Source organism: Acipenser ruthenus, chromosome 29, assembly GCF_902713425.1.
Source record: "Acipenser ruthenus chromosome 29, fAciRut3.2 maternal haplotype, whole genome shotgun sequence".
Taxonomy (NCBI): Eukaryota; Metazoa; Chordata; class Actinopteri; order Acipenseriformes; family Acipenseridae; genus Acipenser; species Acipenser ruthenus.
This window is the reverse complement of record NC_081217.1, coordinates 17,488,094-17,507,713: the sequence shown is the minus strand read 5'-3', so window position 1 is coordinate 17,507,713 and position 19,620 is coordinate 17,488,094. Positions and strand designations below refer to the sequence as shown.

Genomic DNA, 19,620 nt, shown 5'->3' with positions numbered 1-19,620 from the left:
ACCTTCAGCACTGAGGACTCCTCTACACCTCAGCATTGAGAAATATCACTAGGATCAATCCTGCAGCTCCAGAGTGCCAGAACAGCACGCCAGTCAACCCCCATGCACATTTATTTAAACATTTACAGCGATGGCCAAACATTTTGCATCACCTAGAATTTTAGGATTGAGACATAATTAAAAAATAAAATGTATATGTATATATATGAACATAATTTAGATTCTTTATTTAACAGAATGTAATCAAAGAAACTACAACATGATATTGCAAAATTCTACCGGAAGCCAGAACTGTAGTACCGTTTTTCATGTTAGATTTCAAAATGTCACATTTGTCAGTTTTTCGATAAGCATATGGATAATTACAAAACAGTATATATAATGTTAACGTAACATTATTCAGCAGGTTTCATTCGACTTTCTGAAGCAAAATGAGGTCATTCTATAGTGTGGTGCTAATCTTTTGGCCCTAGCTGTGTATTCACCTGTGATACAGGAGCAGCATGGTACATCCACACTCATTTATTTATTTGAATGAATGATTGATTGATAAGATAAGCAATAACACATATAAAAGAGCATCCAGTTATTTTTTCCTGTTGTTTCTCCATTCAGTACATTTATGAGGGGATGGACATCAGTGACCTGGCGGTGGATTTCTCTGTGGTATGGAATGGAAATTTCATCATTGACAATCCAGAGACTATTAAAGGTAACTGCTTGCGCCTACCTGTGTCTCCTTGCTCTTAAAGTGTTCATATGAATTAAATCTTACTGAATCTTTATTTGTGTTTTTTACATAGAACCCTGATTATTGCCGGGATTGCCTCTAAAATTTTAAATTCAAAGCCAGGGCAGTTTTCAGTTTGCACATTATTTAAAGACTGTTAAAGACTCATACGATCAAGAAGAAAAGGATTGTGAACATCTTAAAATCTTAAACAAAGTAGTTAAAGTTTAGTGAAGAAGCTCAATGTTTACATGGTTTGAACACGTATGTACATGCATGCGTGTGTGTGTCTCTGTTCAGATGCCTGTAAAGGTGAAAGGCTGCTGTTTGTTATATTGACGCGACTCCTCCATCCCCTCCCACAGTGCACCTGTACAAGTGTGCAGCCCAGCGGGAGAGCTGTGGACTGTGCCTGAAGGCTGAGAGGAAGTTCGAGTGTGGCTGGTGCAGTGGGGAGGGACGGTGTACCTTGCGCCAACACTGCACACCACTTGCCAACCAGTGGCTGGACCTGTCCAGCAAGAACGTCAAGTGCACCAACCCGCGCATCACAGAGGTGAGCCACCACTCCCAGCACTGTCCAGGAGCTCACGGCTGTCTGATATCAATGTTCCTTTGGTTGTTTTGGGGGTTTTTTAAATCAATAAACACATAAGGCATATCTTGTTGGTTTTGAGACTGCAGCTGATATACGTGGGAGTCGATGCTTAAGTAAGCAGTGCAGACTCCTCTGAAGGCTACAAGGGCATGTGAATCTGGCTGTAGGGAAAAAAAATACTCTTTTATTGAGATTTTACATTTCTTTTACATTTACACCCATTCTTTTTTCATTCATTTTACATTTCTTTTAAAGATGACATTCATGCATACAGACATACATTTTGTTTTAAAAGCATTTAAAATACATTTAAAAACACCAAGACAATCGTGCTTTGTACATGGTTAAAACAGACACAGATTAAAATCAACATGATAAAACTTGTGCTGCTTTAAAAGTGACTGGAAAAAAAGAACCATCTATAAAAAAACAGTGCTTGTGAGGGCCGGGGAGTGCTCTCTAAAAAAGTTCAAAGGCGAACATAAAACAGAACAATAAAACTATAGAACTAAAACAGGGACAGGGGAAAAGGGACAGTGTGTAAAACAGTGAGTTAAAATTCTAAAATTTTAAAACACTTAAAATGCAACTTTTAATAGTTGCCATTAAAAATCTTTTAGATACATAAAAAACAAAACAAAACCAAATCAAATAAAACATTCAAAATAAATCAAATAAAAGTCCATAAAACTGAAACAAAAAGACTACATAAAACCAGGGCACTGTTCAAAAACGGTCATGCCAGCTAAAAAGGGCGGAATGCTGGCATGACAAAATAAATAAAAGGCTTAGCGGTGCCCCGTAGTCCCCCTCCTAGGAGCTAGCGGTTCCAGTTTTTTCTTTCATTCCATCTTCACGTCCTGAAGTCCGGCGATCCTCCAATCCGCGCAGGCCTTGTCCTTCCCGAGGGTCTGGATGTCCAGAATTACAAAGTCCTTGATAAGAGTTTGTGCCCTTCTGGTCGTGTAGGGAAAAAAAACTCAACCCTGGACTACTGCAGGGTGTGTGGGGGGGCTGTGCTTCAACTAACTGCTCCGTAGTACTGTGTGTGTCAGGGCACTGGGGGTCAACACCACTATGAACTGAACAGGTGGTGGAGTCTTAACACACTTTACTCTCTTTTGTCTGTATGTAGAGCATGTAAAATTGTTTCAGACTTGAAAGTATCTTCGATATAAGGTTACCTTATGACTCCATACACCAGGACAGTTTGCGTCAGTTCAGGCTTTTCAACTCACATCGCAATGCATTCTGGTATGTTTTACCTGTCTCAGGTACCTTTCACAGCAGGACTACACTTACCAGAATGCACTGGGGTATGAGGTGAAAAGCCTGAACTGTTCTAAACTGTCCTAGTGTACACAGAATCATATGATAACCGCAGTGTGCTACCCCTGTCTCCTTTGATAACAACTCCTAATCCAGCCTCAAACAGCTCCTTATATTAATGCAACTTAGAGAGTCCGTCATGAAGATCACTCTCAGTCAGGCTTTTTGAATTTTATTAGCTATCGATTTAAGAACACCCTTTGTATTTAATTTTACTCTGGCCATATAAAAAAAAAGTGGCTGCACTTTGTAATAATCTATAGTTTGTTTCTCCTAATGGCGCCCAAGTTAAACTCAGACATTGCATCCGTTACATTTGGTAACACACCACTGCACTGTGTTTAACCTGGGCTCCGTGAGCACTTGATCGATCGTATGATTTTTTTTGTTTAATGGTCGTTCTCTCTTTCATTTCCCTGCTGGTTTCTGTGCCCCAGTGCACAAGTGCTAATTAAAAACGCAAGGTAATTTAGCTCGTAATTGATTCGCAGGTTTATATCACAGGCTGAGTTCGAGTCCTACAGGAGATGACTCTTGTCTTCTCCCATCCTCCTCCCACACTCTCTCTCGAGAGGGAGAGCAGGACAGTAATCCCTGAGCATTCACAGACACGGGGACCACAACTTTACAAAGGTATCTGTCTGAAAGGGCATGCCGCACATCATAGCTTAATTACCTGCTTGTTCACAGTCGTGGCTCACACTCTATTTAGACCTGAGAGCTTGACACGAGAGTCAGTTTCCTTTGTGCGTGTGCAGCTAAACAGTACAAAGGAAAAAAATAGGGTTTTAGGATTGGAAATATGATCAATTATAATATCTTATTATTATTATTATTATTATTATTATTATTATTATTATTATTATTATTATTATTATTATTATGCGTGCGTTTTATTAGTCATGTGTTTGGTTATTTAACACAAAGATTACCATGGTTGTCAATGTAGCCTAGCAAACATTTCATGTTACAGTAGGATGCGTAAAGAGCTAGTTATGAGTGTGTGAAACACAGAGACACAATGAAGGCACCTCAAACAGGTGATTATTCCATTAGCTGGCCTGCCAGCACCCTATCGCGCTACAGTATCAATCAACAAATCAATCCATTTTTATTTCTCATACAACGCCTTACACGATAAATTGCCTCAAAGCGCTTTTCAGATCAAAATAACAAAAAGGTATAATATACAAATTAATTTAGAAAAATAGTAAAAAAAAAAAAAAAAAAGATGATAAAATACCCCTTTTAAACTGCATACATTAAAATAATTTTAAAAAAATAACCTTGCTTTAAAAAGCAGCGAGACGATGTACATCATTTATAAAAAAAAATAAATAACAGAAACTGTGTAAAATAGGATGATACATGTTCCCTTTTAAAATACATTACACAATTCTATGTTTCAGTTATAAAAATGTATTTTTAATCTTCCTTTTAAAAGCAGCCAGTATGATTATCATGGGTGCGTATTTAAAGGTGTATGGCACAGACTCGGTGTAGCTGCTCCATTGAGCCCCTGGGTTGTGGAAGAGCCAGATTAGAATCTCACTCAGTGAAACCGTGCTGCCCGTTGCAAAGATCACACGCTTAGTTACAGAACCCACCCCCAGTGCCCCGTAATTGTCCCTGCGGGTCCCTATCTGCGTGTTCATCAGCAGTTCTAGTTCATGATGTGTGAACTCTCAGTGCCAGTGTAATAGGGAGAGCACCAGTGCTGAGCACGAAGCGGTAATGCAAGCTCTCTGTCTGCTAAAGGTTCGCTCTGTTTTGCATGGTTTTTTTAAACTAAATTAAATGATACCAGCATGAGTCCCAACGTTGCATTAAAGTTTTAGTATCATAAGAAAAACATGTTAGTGAATGATTGAGTGGTACACAGAACAGAGAGAGAAGGAGCCCTAAACATGATGGCACTGCAGTGCTTGCTTGGCAGGAGCGTGGGCACATACACAGTAGATTTGGTATAAATGGGCATGTTTGTACTGTGGGTAGATGGACAGGGTTAAGGTGTGAGGATATGTGCCAGGGTGCAGTCTTCACTGTTGAATCAGACTAAATCCATGAAACGAGAGTGTTAAGAATTTTGAAAACCATTTTCCTCATCACACTGCAGACTGTTTTTAAAAACCACGGTCCCCAGTGAGCCAGACTAAATTTGTACTTGTTTTTTGTCGTGAAAATCCCGCTTTCTTTTTCAGTAAACACTACATGATGAATTATTAATTGGAATTGTAGGTTGCCATTAGCGGAATCATTGATAGGGCTCCTGCATTTAGATGCGTATGTATTTAAAATGAAATGTATGTTATACATTTTTTATATTTCAGTTAAATTATGCTTTTTCATAAGGTCACATGAATATTAAAGACGCGTAAACCCCCAGTAGGACTGGAAATCATATTAAATAAAGCTTGTAATGAAATATGTATTTAAAAGGCATGTGACTGCAGATGATACAGGCTTGAAAACCACTCTCCTGTCTGCAATTTGTCAGCTTTGCAGCACAGGAGAGAATTCACAGCAACTGCGGCTAACCATTCCAATTAAAGGAAAAAAAAGAGAGTGGAAAAATGTTGGCTCTAGAGATGGGTGCGCGCATCCCCAAATTTCCATTACAAGTAGAATGCAGGGGGGAAAAATGCAGGAGAAAACGCTGGTGTCTGATCTTCAATTTAATTTATTTACAAGATTTATTTATATAGCGTCAGCTGGAACGAACTGCTAAAGGGGGTCAATGTCGCAGAGAATAACAGTCAGTCTGGAGAGGAAATAATTGTGTTTGTGAAGAGCAGCTGGAGAGAGGGAGAGGGGGAGAGGGAGAGGGGGGAGAGGGGGTGGGAGAGAGAGGGGGAGGGGGGTGAGAGAGGGGGAGAGAGAGAGAGAGAGAGAGGGATACATGTCATGCCCCTGCTGAGATCAGCCTCTCTTTTTTTCTGTCCCTCCCTAGATAAAGCTGATCTGTTAATCTCATGGATGAGATCTGAGAGTGTCTAAAGCGCTGGAGCCCAGTACAGGCTGATGAGTCAAGCTCTTTTAGTTGGGAGTGTTAGTTTATGGGGTGTCTTTACACAGCTAGGGGTGACTGCTTCAGTCTCGCGTCGGCCATCAGATTGGATTTTTCCTGTAAGAACTGTGCCACAGTTAAAGCATTTGGCCACCAGGTGGCACTGTGCATTATGCAAGAATCCCAATGGATGGATTACTCTGTATAAGATCAAATGTTAATGCAATATAGTGTTTTATTATCTTAAATAACAGAATGTAGCTGATGGTGGCCATGTATATCATTTCTATATGCTAGTTTGAAATAGTATGGTATTATTATGTATGGCCTAATATCCTTAATATCATGCTTTATAACTAGGGCTTCTGTTTTTTGGGTTTTATTAATTGTATTTTTCAGTGCTTATTTTGAGCTTTTTTTTATGTAAATCGTTTTTTCGGGGCTATCGTTTTTGATATTCTGTATGAAATTAGTGTTTTCAGTTACTTTCCAAAATGGTTGAGCGTTTTTTTTTTTTTTTTCTGTCAAAATATGTATATAACTTGACAGTACTTGTACCTTCTTTCCTTTTGCTGTCTTACACAATCAAATCCCGATGGTCACGAGCACATTCTTCTGGGGTTTTTGTGTGTAGGCATTTTTTTACATTTCGCCACAATTCTGTTTTAAGTCCTCTGTATCTTAACTGTAATACAGCTTTAAATCCTGCTAACAAGCCTCCATTCCTGATTGTAATCTCGTTTTAAATCTCGCAAGCGGAGTCTGCAGTCGAAATGTAGGAATGTCACTCAGTAGTTGGGGCGGGTTTAAGGTATTCAGAACGAATAAATGATCGATACAAGTCAGGAAGGCGGGACAATGCCCAGCAGCAGGTTTTATTTTTTAATGGGAAAAGGGTAAAGTCAACATGAATTGATTATCCATTTCCAGTGTTTTTCCGGTGTTTATTGGCTATCCACCGATTTTATTTTTTTTGTATCGGGGGTGTTTTATCGGGTTTTATCGGTTAAAACCGCAAATCAGAAGCCCTATTTATAACACATTGATGAGTGCAGTATTGATTGTATTGATCCTAAACTAAAGTATGAACTATTTTGTTTTCAGATCTGTCTTTTCAAACCGTTTTAAATTCTACCTGCTTTCTGCATGCAAGGCACAACCAACACAAGTGCCATTCAGCAGATCGAACGCCAACGAAAAGAGAGACACACAGAGCTGCACAAGAACAGCAGCCTCAAGTTAAAAGGTTGATTCATTAAACATCAGCTAAAAGCACTGCAAGGATGAAATGCAAGGTTAAGACGACAATCCATCAGCCGGTAAAATAGAAATCAATTCATGTAGGAACCTCAGGCAGGGCCGCACCATTCCGAAGTTAACATGCAGAGTGCTTAGGAGGGAAATGGGAGAATCACTGAGACTCCTGATGCCACTCTCTGCCTCTCAGCATCACTGTTATCAGGGAGAGTAACTGAAACAGCCATCCAAGATTACAGGCAGAAAAATCCCATCCTTATGGAATAAACACTGGGCTATATCATTATAATTCCTTAGTGATTATCTCCTCTGATTGCTTCAGAGTGTTCTCCAGTATCGCTTTTGAGCAACAGCTATAATTTGTGTACAGGAAGTATCTCTCAGCTGTCTTGGAGGCATTTGAGAAAGTCTCTGAAGTTTAATGCAAATCACACTGTCATTTTATTTTGTGGTGCAGCAGTAATAGTAGGCGGAGCAAATACCTCCCAAATTCTCTTATGCAGTATAAGGTTAAGCATCCAGGTCAGCCGTTACCTGCTAACCCAATCCACCCTCTTCCCGATATTGTAAATGCAGTGGGATTAGAACTTTTGCAAACACCTATCAGTAGTAATCCGCTGTGGCAGGCAGATTGAAACTTGTACACGTGGAAGTGTTTCACCATAGCTAAAATGATTACACTGCATGCCCAGAATCTGAGGTGTGCAAAAAAAAGGAGGTAGACCACAATCTTATTGACCGCTATACTGTCAAAGAAGCCCCAAGTCTTTTAAAACAAAGACCATCTTGCGTCAGAATGCAGGAGACTCCGATCATCCGGATTGGAAGCACCAATTTTGCATGTGTCACTTCTCTTACAATCAAAGAATATGCACCTGACTTTGTGTGCCAGTGTACAAAGATCACAAGGCAAACTCCCTCCATTAAAGCTACTATGTGTTGAGGGGCGCCTCTTTATTTCTAGAGACACCACAGATATATTTAGCCCGGCATCTTTCCTCTACAGTTTGTTTTAACTATCTCTTGCATTCCCGAGCAGTAATGAAAGATTCATTTATTCTGGCCCTCAGGCTCAGCAATGGCAGTTACTCTACACAGTAAGCAATTAATGTCCACTAAATCTAGGTTACAATGTAGCATTGCCACTAGGCAACGTAGGGAAATTGAACAGTCTTTATTTTTACATTCTAGAATAGTTATTTGAATGACAAACTGATAAAACAGGGATTGGTGTCTGGTGCAGTACAGCACAGTATTACATTTCTTTGTATATTGGCATCTACATTACACACACAGAGTAACATGAATACACAAATGCAATACACACCCATAGGGAGCTTGGTGACATGGAGGATTGCCAAGGCTGAGGGTCTCTTGATTTGTATAGCGTGTAAAGCAGTAGCCAAGGTCACACAGTGTACCCGTATTGTGTTTTATTAGAAGGTGGCAATTGTAGGTGGTAATTGAATCCCTGTTTGATATATTGTGTGGGGGAATAGGTTTACAAACTGCAGTAGGCTGTTAAGAATGCTTGCAGAAGTCAGTGATTTAGATAAGACTGCTTTCTGTAGTAAACCAACATACGGTACAACGGGATTGAAACCCTAGTTATGGCATTGACCTACTGTGCCAGGACAGCAGGCATGCAGTACAAGCTCTGAAGCTATTCCAGGAAACAAACACAAAAATGTCATTCTGTTTTAGGTGGTCAGAATAACTGGCAGTGTTTGCAGGGTTTTGAACAGCGGTGCTAAAGCTGGTTATATGGATCTTTAGCAGCCTCAATCACAGGCCCTGCATGGTGTGAGAGAGCGCTGGGAGAGGTGCTGTCCTGTGGCTGGATTGTCTACCGTGTGGATGTGGAAGATCTTCAGGTCACTTTGCAGTAAGACTAGGGGTGCTGTGTCGGTGTGACTACATCTACTGTACATCTATATCTATCTCAATACTGGTCAATACATTCACAGACAAGTGGGTGGGAAAGACCTCCACCAGGACATCTCAGTAGACCTTGCCAGCTAAATACATCTTCAAATAAAGTCGTACTGTACATCTAGCCATAATCAATGCTGTCTTCTCAGCTTTGTCCCATGGTGAAGTTAATTGTGAGTTGGAGAGTGACGCTGTCTGTCTGTCTGTCTGTCCAGGTGACCCCGGTGGCCGGTCCTCCCGAAGGAGGGACGCGTGTCACGATCCACGGAGTCAACCTGGGCCTGGACTTCTCCGAGATCATCCACAACGTGCAGGTGGCCGGCGTGCAGTGCAGCCCCCTACAGGACGGATACATCATTGCAGAACAGTGAGTTATCTGTTACTAGTGACAGTATTTATTACTGGCTCCTGATAAACTCTTTCAACACTGCAGATCTGTACAGCGATGGCCAAACGTTTTCACCTAGAATTTTGGCCATCGCTGAATATCACCTAGAATTCTAGGATTGAGACATAATAAAAAAAATATATATGAACACAATTTAGATATTTTATTTAACATCATGTAATCAAAGAAACTTCAAAATGATATCGCAAAAGTCTATCGAAAGCCATAATAGTAGTACAGTATTTCATGTTAGATTTGGAAATGACACATTTTTCAATTTTTGTCAGTTTTTCATTAAGTATATGGAAAACTACAAAGCAGTATGTAATTCAATATATTAATGTAACATTATTCAGCAGGCTTCATTCGACTTTATGAAACAAAATTAGTTAATTCTACAGGGTGATGCAAATAGGTCTAGTAAAAAAAAGACCTACAAAAATGCAGACCACATTTATATACCCATTGGTATGCAATTTTAAAATGCTGAAACTATTTCACTAGCTTGAGCATTTTATCCTTGGGTTATTTTAATGTAAAGATCATTTCTGGGTGAAAAGAAGTACTGTCTTTGATCATGCATTCAGCACTGTTAGAAACCTCTGTTTTGAAGGAACGCTTTTGTTCTGCTATCACTTCCCTATCCACTCCATCAGAGCCCGGTATTGCATTGCTCTCCCAAAAAGTAGTCCAATGTTAAGTTGCCTTGAGGCAGAGTCCCAGGGACGAACCCGTTACAGCGGAAATACCAGGCAGTGGTAGGGGGGCCAGACGTCCTGGTTTTACCACACTCCGCTTTTCCCATCAACGGTCTGCAACCGCACCAGATAGCACTCCTTACATTAATTAGTTAAACAATCGCCAATCATATTCAAATATGGTTCCAGAATAATATTCTAAAGTATGCAAATTGAGGCTAACAATAGCTGTACATATGGTTATACATGGCCACGAATTGGAAAGGGAAGGTGCAGTCAAAAAACGAAATGGTATAATTTTAAAATTATTTTTAAACTATGTGTCCTGGTTCTGAGTTATGGAAATCTGGTCACCCTAGGTAGTGTCAAGGTGGATGTACAAACACCATTGGGGAACGAGTGGCGCACCTCACTCTGCAATGCTCAATATAAGGGATCCTGGGGATTCTTGATCTGAACCTGACCGTGACGCTCTCCCCTAGAGAGGGGTTCAGTCCCTGCAGTGCTCTGTGGGTGTGTGTGTGTGTGTGTGTGGTGCTGGGATTGCTTTGAAAGGCACATCTGTCTCTATTTGAGCACACTAACCTTCTTGTATGTATCGTATGTGATCGTTTATATTTATAACATGCGTAAATGATGACACATATACAATGGAAAGGGAGAGATATACTGAACCAGGGAGCTGACTCAGCAACCTCGGCCCCCAACTGAAAGCTGTTTCTTCCAAATGCCTCTGTGGCTTTTCTCTCACTGATGAACATGTTTGCTTTTTTAAGTGCAACTGGAATTCAGGACTAGAGCTGCTAATTACTCTGTTTGTTTGAGTTTTCTGAGTGGAAACACAATGCAAGAGCATTCTTAATTGGATCAGGTCAGGAGTTGAACTGAAGTGAAGCTCAGAAGAAAAAAATACTGCATTAAACTGTAGCTTCAAAATGTAATACAGACAGCTGTTACGCAACAGTACTGTACAGTTATTTTAATTGCAGAGGCTAGACTGCAGCTGTAATTATGATGACCTCACTTCACAGTGCAGTGTTAGTGTGCTACTACTTCTATTTGCTTAATTTAATACACATTTTAATTTGGGATCCACAAACTAACGAAGCCACTCAGAATCTTACAGGTGCACTTAAATAAAAAGCAGGGGTATTGTTTTAAAGACAGAAGCATGCTGAGAGGCTTGCGTTCCATGCTCAGAAGGCTGGTGTATGTAAATGGTTTCATAACAAATGAATTCCCTAATTAGCTGTATAAAATACCTAGCTCCCGTTGGTAGTGTCAACATGAATATCTGGCACAGCAGCTTCAGCTTGGGCTAATTAAAACAAGTGAAACTCTTGCCTATTTTTATTTTTCCGAAGGGAGTAAGTTCAGAAAAGAGATGGCAGTGGAGAGGGTCAATTGCACTCTCAACATCTGTCAGCAATTTTTCAGCTTTTGAATTATTTGGGAACAAAACGTGAGAGAGCATAAGCACTTGAAACTGGACTCCGATGTAGCCAAGCCTGGAAGCTACAGGGAAATGTGAAACAAGATGACACTGCACCAAAATAAAGGGCTATTTCATTCACAGAACATAAATATGCAAAATGAATTTGAATAAGAAATTTAAGATACACTCGACACTGCCAGACAATACTGACCCTCGTTACAAGTGACCGAATCTCTTATTGCGGTTAAATTAGTATGACGGTTTAAAACAAGTTTAATCCAATCCAGCTCTGGACTGGATCCGGATGGACTGGGATATAGACTTTGCCTAAAATCCCATCCCATCTGTAGTCCGGATGCATTGCCAGAAGAAACGGAACAGAGGAGTTCTGTAGAAGTGAAATCAGTATTCCTTGTGCACCTATTACTGCATTTGCATTCGTAAGCCCAGAGGCAACAATTAGTTTGCATATCAGTGAGGTCCTGGAGTAAGTATTGGCAAGTTTCAGCAGGATAAAAATAATATTCACAATGAGTCAGACTATCAAAAGGAGTTCTGTATTATATGAGGATATTCGGAATTACCAGTTCACACCTACTTGATTACTTATTATCACCTTACGTGCTTCAAATGTAAAATCGAATTGATTATTATTATTTATTTTTTATTAGTTTTTACTCTATCTATTGTACAAAACAATAAACCCGCCTGGCAAACTGAAAGCCAAAAAAGGTCAACAGTGCTTTCTGAACCTTTTTATCAGATCCAGATTTCCCTTTGTAATGAAACATGGACAGCGTTGGTTCAGCAGGTCGGTGACTGATCTAGATTTTGTCAAGCAACAGTGTGTTTCAAGGCTGCATGCAAACATAGTCCGAGTTCCTATTAGATCAGGTAATAAATATACAGTAACTGGTGTTTTCCTTTGTTACATTCTAACAAGCACTGAAAAAAATTAAGCTAAAATGCAATTTTGCTTGCTTGCTGTGCAATTGATTTGCCAGACAGAGCCTTAGAGCACGCTAGAGTTCACGCCAGACAAAATTGCAAAGAAACATAATCATTTGTTTTATGGTCCTTTTTTAAAATTCTGGTGTCGGCTGTATGCCTTGGAGTACTCAATCACGAATGTCTATTTTCTTTATGAGAGTTCCTATCACTTTAGTGTGATCTAAGGGTTACCGGGCTGAGAGATCCAATTTCATTTGAATTGCCATGGAGCTCTGTGGGTAAGCACTGGACCTAATCAAGCGCGACTATTTTAAATCTAATAACCAGCATGTGTGAATGAACACTGAGGCTTCCTACTGAAGCTCATTTCCAGACCCATCCCACACATCTTCATACTTTAATGAGCAGGGGCTTAAAGTGGGACCCTGGCACATGTTGTTTCTGCAAGTCCTTAAAGCATGTTTTAATCAAGAAAGAAGTAAACAAACAAACAAAAAACACTCCTATCCAAGTAGCCATGAACATATTGCAATAAAACTGTCATTTACATTACTAAGTGATTGACATCATTTTACAGACACAAACGAGAGAGAGACTAACATGCACGGTTTGAAGTCTGAAATTCATCATCTTCAACCACTATTCAAAGTGGCGCTATTCAGATCTGCTGCTGTTGAAGATCTATTGAACAGGCTGGCTTGTGTGCCTTATAGCGAGTATGGTGTGAATTTAATGACATGCATTGTAGTCTATTGAATAGTCCAGTGTGGGATTGAAAGAGAGAAGGAGCTTAGAAACACAATACTGCTCCACACAAACCAACTAGGCACTCACATTAATTCTTACCTGCTTGGTCAATGACGTCTTTAGTCGATAGGTGTTTTTAATGTGGATTTTAATATGCAATAATGTATAGGGAAGACTAGAAATATTGCGTGGTCTATATTTGACCTGTTAAAATAGTTTTTGCTTATTCCAAGCTTTTAATAAACTGTTTTTTAAGCAAGTGTTTGGCAACCCTTGCCGCTTGCTTACATGGTTTATATTAAATCACTTTATTTATTTCATCAAGCATTTACTTTGCATTACCCAATCCTCTCCGTATAGAAACCGGCCCTGTGTTGCCGTGAGCAGCGCTCCTCCACGCAATATGGGTTTATGTGGAACCTTTCTGATTGAAATGCGCTGCATGCCACTTGCTGTAGGGGACAATTTGTTAGTCGCGCATTGGCTCTGACAGCAGTTTAATCCGAGTAGGAGTGAATTCATTTGTTTTGCTGCAAAAAAAAATGTCTGGGGAAAATTAGAAACCAGGCGAGGAAAGGCAGATGTGCAGCTAAGAGGGAAAAAATGACATTTTTCAATGTTATTGTGTTTTGGGTGCCACTCACCCTATTGTTTTCACTTCTGGAGGAGGGTTATTAATGCAAGGGCAGGTTATAGATCCCTGTAGGGTCACATTGACCTAAACCTCCCCAGTTAAGTGTGCTGTGTCCTGATTTCAGATATACAGTACAGTACACTGTGTAAAATTATGTGTTCAGCTCCACTGGATAACTACATTGCATTGCTATATTATAACTGCAGGGCAGCAGAATGAAATAGTACAGTAGGTGCATTATAAGCAAAACTTCTATTCTAAGCAAATATCTTCTTAAAATGATAATGTTTAGTTGTGTGCAAGATAAATAATCTCCAACTGCTTCTTTAAAGGCTTTTTTAGCCACAGTGAGGTGGAACTGTTGGACATATTTTATTAAAACTACAGATGATTAGCCATAGTAAAAACTGCATTCCTGCAATACATAGCAGCTGCATGTGTCACGCACTGTAATCGTCACATAGGTTGGGACAGGTGGTCACAATTGGACTGCAAGGCCCACGCTTGGAGTGGAAGACTCCCTACTTGTGATTCAGAAGTGCACTAAATAAGACCAGTAATAAGCATGTCTCCTGCTGATCAGGTTGATGATTGCTTACCCTTTTTATTACTCGCTGTTAGGAGCGATCAATAGCTGCCGTTTTTATGTTAAACCAATTGATCTTTCCACCTGATGATTTGGTGATATTTGATCAGGCCATCTGATGACTTATCTGATCCACTCTTATTGATCCCTCCGGCAGGTTGGTTTGGGCTTATCGTTAATGTGTTGTCACGGCGTGATATCTTACTGTATCCATGCCAACAGGACACCACGGTTACCCTCTCAGATGTAACCCCCTAATGCCCACCAGTGCGTCGGTGCAGCAGTGATGTTTGTCAACCTCACAGGCTTATTCAGTCGCCGCAGGAGCACCTTTCTTGGTGTACGACCTTTGTAGGCAAAAGGTTTTTTTTTTTTATTTGTGTCTGAACATGCATATTCTGAGCGTTATCTGCAGGTTAGCCCAGGTAAATGCATCCATCAAAGTATTGGATTTATTAATCCCTACTAAAGACCTCACATGAGGTCACGCCTCCTCGCCCTGTAGCCTTGAGAACCTAGCACTGCTCCTGAGCCCGCAGGCTGTCTCTTGCAGGATCGTGTGTGAGATGGAGCCGGTCCAGCCACAGATGTCACCCGGACCGGTTGAGCTTTGCATTGGGGAGTGCAAACCGGAACTGAAGACCAGATCCACGCAGCTCTATACGTTCGTGGTGAGTGTTGCTAACTTATCCCTCAGATACCGTTTCTTTCAGTAAATACTGGAGATAGATGCATGCTTTTTCCCCAAAAGCAAAACTGATCTTTGAATACAGACATTAGCAATACCGAAACATTTAGAGTTACGGCTACTCAAACGTGGAAATGTTGCAAAGCAAATTGACAGCATCACGTCTCAAATGTGTGAAAACCCTGTACAGCTAGGTTTAAAAATACAGGTTTCTGTGTAGGATAAACAGAAAACATGATGGTTCTGTGTAGGTAACCCCACACTAAAAAACCCATTCTGTGAGGAGGATCATAACTATCAGAGACACCGTGTCCTTTGCTGGCTATGTCTTGCATTCTTCCATTACCTGCTATCAATTATCCTCTAAACTCAAAGCACTGTGGATAACACAGATGGGCGGTGAGGCTGTGCGATCCCTGGAGATAAAGTGCAGTTTATGCAAACATAATTAGTAGTTGTAATTATACATGTGATTTTAGTTTAGGAGCACATACAGTTGCCCACAGACTTTCTTTTAACCCTGCCCCCCTTAACAGATTAATCATCTGAGGTTGTTATAATTACTGCCTGTCAGCTCTTGATGCGTGCCACTGTTTGTGACTGTCATACTTTTCACTGTGTCGTGAGATTACCCCCACAGCACTGGTGCAGTAAAATAAACAGTAATTAAGGTGCGTTTGGGTTTACTCTTTTAATTGCATAGCGCTGTACTGTATGTAATATTTAATTACACATCCTTCCACAGACCAAACTCGACTTTTGAGTTCAATGTCTTTTTAAAGTAAAACAACTATGGTATCAAAGCACCAAACAAACCTCAAATATCGGATTATGTAGGGATGGAAATAAGACTCCCACTGCATAGCAGTTTGACCCATTCCAGGTTTTTGATACGAGCTTGATCAGCCACTGTGTATAGGTAACAAGCTCAGATGTGTCATCTTGACCTTCCTAGTGAAACCAGGAGTGGATCAAACCACTATGCATTGCTGTGCAGTGGGATATACAGTACAGCAGTGGTACTGCGCTGTCTCAGATCTGTGATTATTTTAGACGATGCTACAACTTTAGATTTTATGTCCTGCTTTGTTTTCAGGAACCAACTGTGGAAGCCTTGTCCCCCAGTCGGGGACCGGAGTCTGGGGGGACAAAGGTGACCATAATGGGGCAAAACCTGGGAGCTGGGAGCAGCGTCTCTGTCTTCTTCGGGAATCAGACATGCGAGTTCTACGAGTAAGACAGACACACCTCAACAATATCTACCTAACTACCTGTTTCTCTCTCTGTATACATAGTTAGTGGGTGTTAGGGAAACCTCTGTATAATCCAGGTTGTGAACGCCAGATTTTCCACCATTGCACCAGCACCCAATATATCATTCCTTCTAGATCATTCCTTTAATAAAAGAGTCAAGCTGCTGCAGCAGCAGCAGCAGCATGCCGTAGCCAGAAAGCTTGTTTGGCCTTTTCTATTTAAAGATGAGCCACTCAATTCCTGCTGTAATGCTGGGAGGTTGATTTAGATGAAACGGCTTTAATGAGATGCCAGCTAATTGCAACATTCTATTTCGGAACCCTGTCTGACCAGAGGAGGGGTGGGGGGGTGCGGTGATAGGAATTGTGGGCAGATTCGCTGTGATGGGCTAATCATAAAGACCGCAGCTAATTGCCTGACTGCGGGCAGGATAATTGCGGACAATAGGCAGAGAGAGGGACCTAGAGTGACAGAACGTGGCTGCAGTGCACAGCACAGTCAATGCCACGCCAGTGTAGTCAGCACCGTGGCCTGCCTTGAAACAGTGGAAGCTGCAGTTGTTTAAATCTGTGCCTTTTTGGCTAGTGTGGTATTAAGTGCTTTAGACACTATACTTGAACTGATTTTGAATGGCCTTTTAGCTGGGGAGTGGGGAGGTCAAAAGCAGAGAATGTGGTGGAGCTTTTTGATTTCGATTACTGCATTAGAAATGAAGTGTTATTCAGTGTAAAGATTTAGCTCTATACCCGACCCCCTCTGTTTATTGTGTGAACTAGAGGTCTGCTCGGGCCTAAATTTAAAACCCGATCCGAACTCAACCAAACAAATTCGAACCCGACCCGAGCCCGAACCCTTTGAAATATTTACATACGCGACCCGATCCACTAAACAGGCGAGCAACTACAGATCAATTGACGGCAAATTTCAACCTGGGGCGCAGACAGTTTCATCAAAAACGGTCCGCCGAGAACTCCACAGAGCGGGATACCATAGTGGCCCAATGCCCTATTAAGTGACTTTACATTGGTGTTTCCATTTTTTTGTCCACTACCTGTACATCAGTATGCTGTTGCAGAGATGAATTTACCGTCTTTTTGCTGTCATATTTCAGTAATATTTTGCAAAATTTGCATTGTACAAAGCCACATAATGGACTTTTATTATCACTGAATACAACAATGTTGTAATTTTTCCAAACTGATTTGTACCCTTTCCAGCAACAACGCTCCACTGCTACACCGTCTCCTGTTGAGAATTATTTTTTTCCCCTCCATCAGCCTATTTTTTTTTCTGTGTGCATTTGTATAAGACTGACTGTTAAAATTTGGTGACGTTGGTGTTTTGTAACTGAACTCAATCCCGTTAAGACCGCCCACGCAGCATTTGACAGGCTGCACAAAATGTCAGTTTATCAGCTGAGATGATTACTGGTTGTTGGTTGCGTTGGAAATTAATTATATCCTGTGGTTACTTAGTAAAGCCCGGCCATGCAGCATTTGACACGCTGCGCAAAACGAGTAAGCCGATTTGTGAGATGATATTAAGAAAGGTAATTTCTCAAGGAACCTATGGTGCATGGCAAGTGGTTTTTCAAAAATCGTGCAGCAGAAAGTGAGTTTTAGGAAGCACTTGCACACAGAGGAAGAAAAAAATGCTCACTTAAAATTAAAAACAGCATAATCCACTCACTGATAACACTGACCCGACCCGATCCGAGCCTGAACTGTAATATACAAACTACACCCGACCCGACCCGACCCAAACCCGACACTTACTGTTGGGTCCTGTGAGGCTCAGGTTGGGTAGCAAGGCTCTAGTGTGAACTAATTAACTTCAAAGCAGAGGACTGCAAGGATATTTCCACAGCGCCACCCAGGTTTAGCTGTTGTAAGGTTGCCAATGGTTTCAGTGTGACTGATTCCGCTGGCCTGGGCACGGCGCGATGAATTCTGCCAGGGGTAGCGCTGCTGTACAAGCTCTTTTGAAGTTCAGTGGGGAATCAGCCGAAGGAATGCTCAGTGTAGGTCACTTCAAAGAAACAGCGGTAGAGCACACAGGGAAACACCAGCCTGCTCAAAGTAACCATGCACAAATGTGTGGGCAGACTGGCGATAGGAATTAGACCACCCACAAGAAAATCTGCAAAAAAGAACTCCAGAGGCTAGGTGGAGCGTCTGATTGATTAAGGTGCCTCATCTCTGAGTCCAGGGTTCACATAGCTTGCTGTCTTGCTTTGTCACTGTGTTAAACTGCCACCTCTCTTGCAGGCGCACTATGACAGAGATTGTCTGCTACTCCGCGCCCTCGCCCACTGGAGTCGGCCTGGCCCGGATCGGGGTCAGTGTGGATCATGCCCAGGTGGAGGAGAGCCTGCAGTTCGAGTACATTGAGGACCCCACCGTGCAGCGAATCGAACCCGAGTGGAGCATTGCCAGGTAAGAGGGGTCTATTCGGCTCTCTTGCAACACAGAATTGATTTGTAATAAATAGAACATATTCCAGAAGCTTGAGCTTGTGTCCAACTGTATTGTGTGAAATATTGAAATAAACTATTCTTAACTACAGGTCTTTTAAATGTGTTTCTTATTAGTTGCAAATGCTGTTGCAGAATTTGTACTGGAGCAAAACTCTGTCCCAATACACAGCAATAATATGGAATATACATATACATAGGACAGCAGCGTGGCGTAGTGGTTAGGGCTCTGGACTCTTGACTGGAGGGTTGTGGGTTTAATCCCACAACCCTGAGCAAGGTACTTTACCTAAATTGCTCCAGTAAAAACCCAACTGTATAAATGGGTAATTGTATGTAAAAATAATGTGATATCTTGTAACAATTGTAAGTCGCCCTGGATAAGGGTGTCTGCTAAGAAATAAATAATAATAATAATAATAATAGTGAATGTCATTTGAAGCAACCCAAGGCACATAGCAGTGTTAAATTATACAAAAAAGAAAACCAGCCTCTGAAGCCATCCTCCTTAAATATCTTTAAATAAATATTCTTGTGCTCAGGAGAACCAGCTTCCAAAAAAGAATATCAGCACGATAAGATAATGGCACTCATTACAGCATGAGACTCTGCAGTGAAATGCCAAGTGGCCAGTGATGTGCGGTTTATCTGATTTTTCAAGACGTCCTGTCCCCTTGCTGATATCAGAGCTTGGTGTGCTGACGCTGTCACTCAACACAAGCAGCTCCGAGTTCTCCTTTACCTGCCCTTCAACTCCGCACTTCATTTAACTTCCAGGCAGAGAGAGGAACAGGCCTGTGTGCTGGAGGCATTCGTGTCTGACTGTACAGTACCGGACAAGGCAGAGCCATCTGCTTACTGCGTGATTACCGGCTCCACTTCACTGCTTTAGACAGGGACGATTCAGCACATG

At 41.2% G+C, this 19,620-nt stretch overlaps 1 protein-coding gene across 2 annotated transcripts in view; it reads left to right on the top strand.

Moving 5' to 3' along the window:
- Positions 1–19,620, top strand: part of LOC117428804 (plexin-A2) — a 144,590-nt gene that overhangs the window by 95,250 nt on the left and 29,720 nt on the right. For both annotated transcript variants that reach the window (XM_059004315.1, XM_034047745.3), the window contains exons 11-16: positions 616–712; positions 1,096–1,286; positions 9,069–9,220; positions 14,846–14,963; positions 16,077–16,213; positions 18,502–18,669. In XM_059004315.1, coding sequence (XP_058860298.1) covers positions 616–712; positions 1,096–1,286; positions 9,069–9,220; positions 14,846–14,963; positions 16,077–16,213; positions 18,502–18,669 — 863 coding nt within the window. The remainder of the gene's footprint in view (positions 1–615; positions 713–1,095; positions 1,287–9,068; positions 9,221–14,845; positions 14,964–16,076; positions 16,214–18,501; positions 18,670–19,620) is intronic.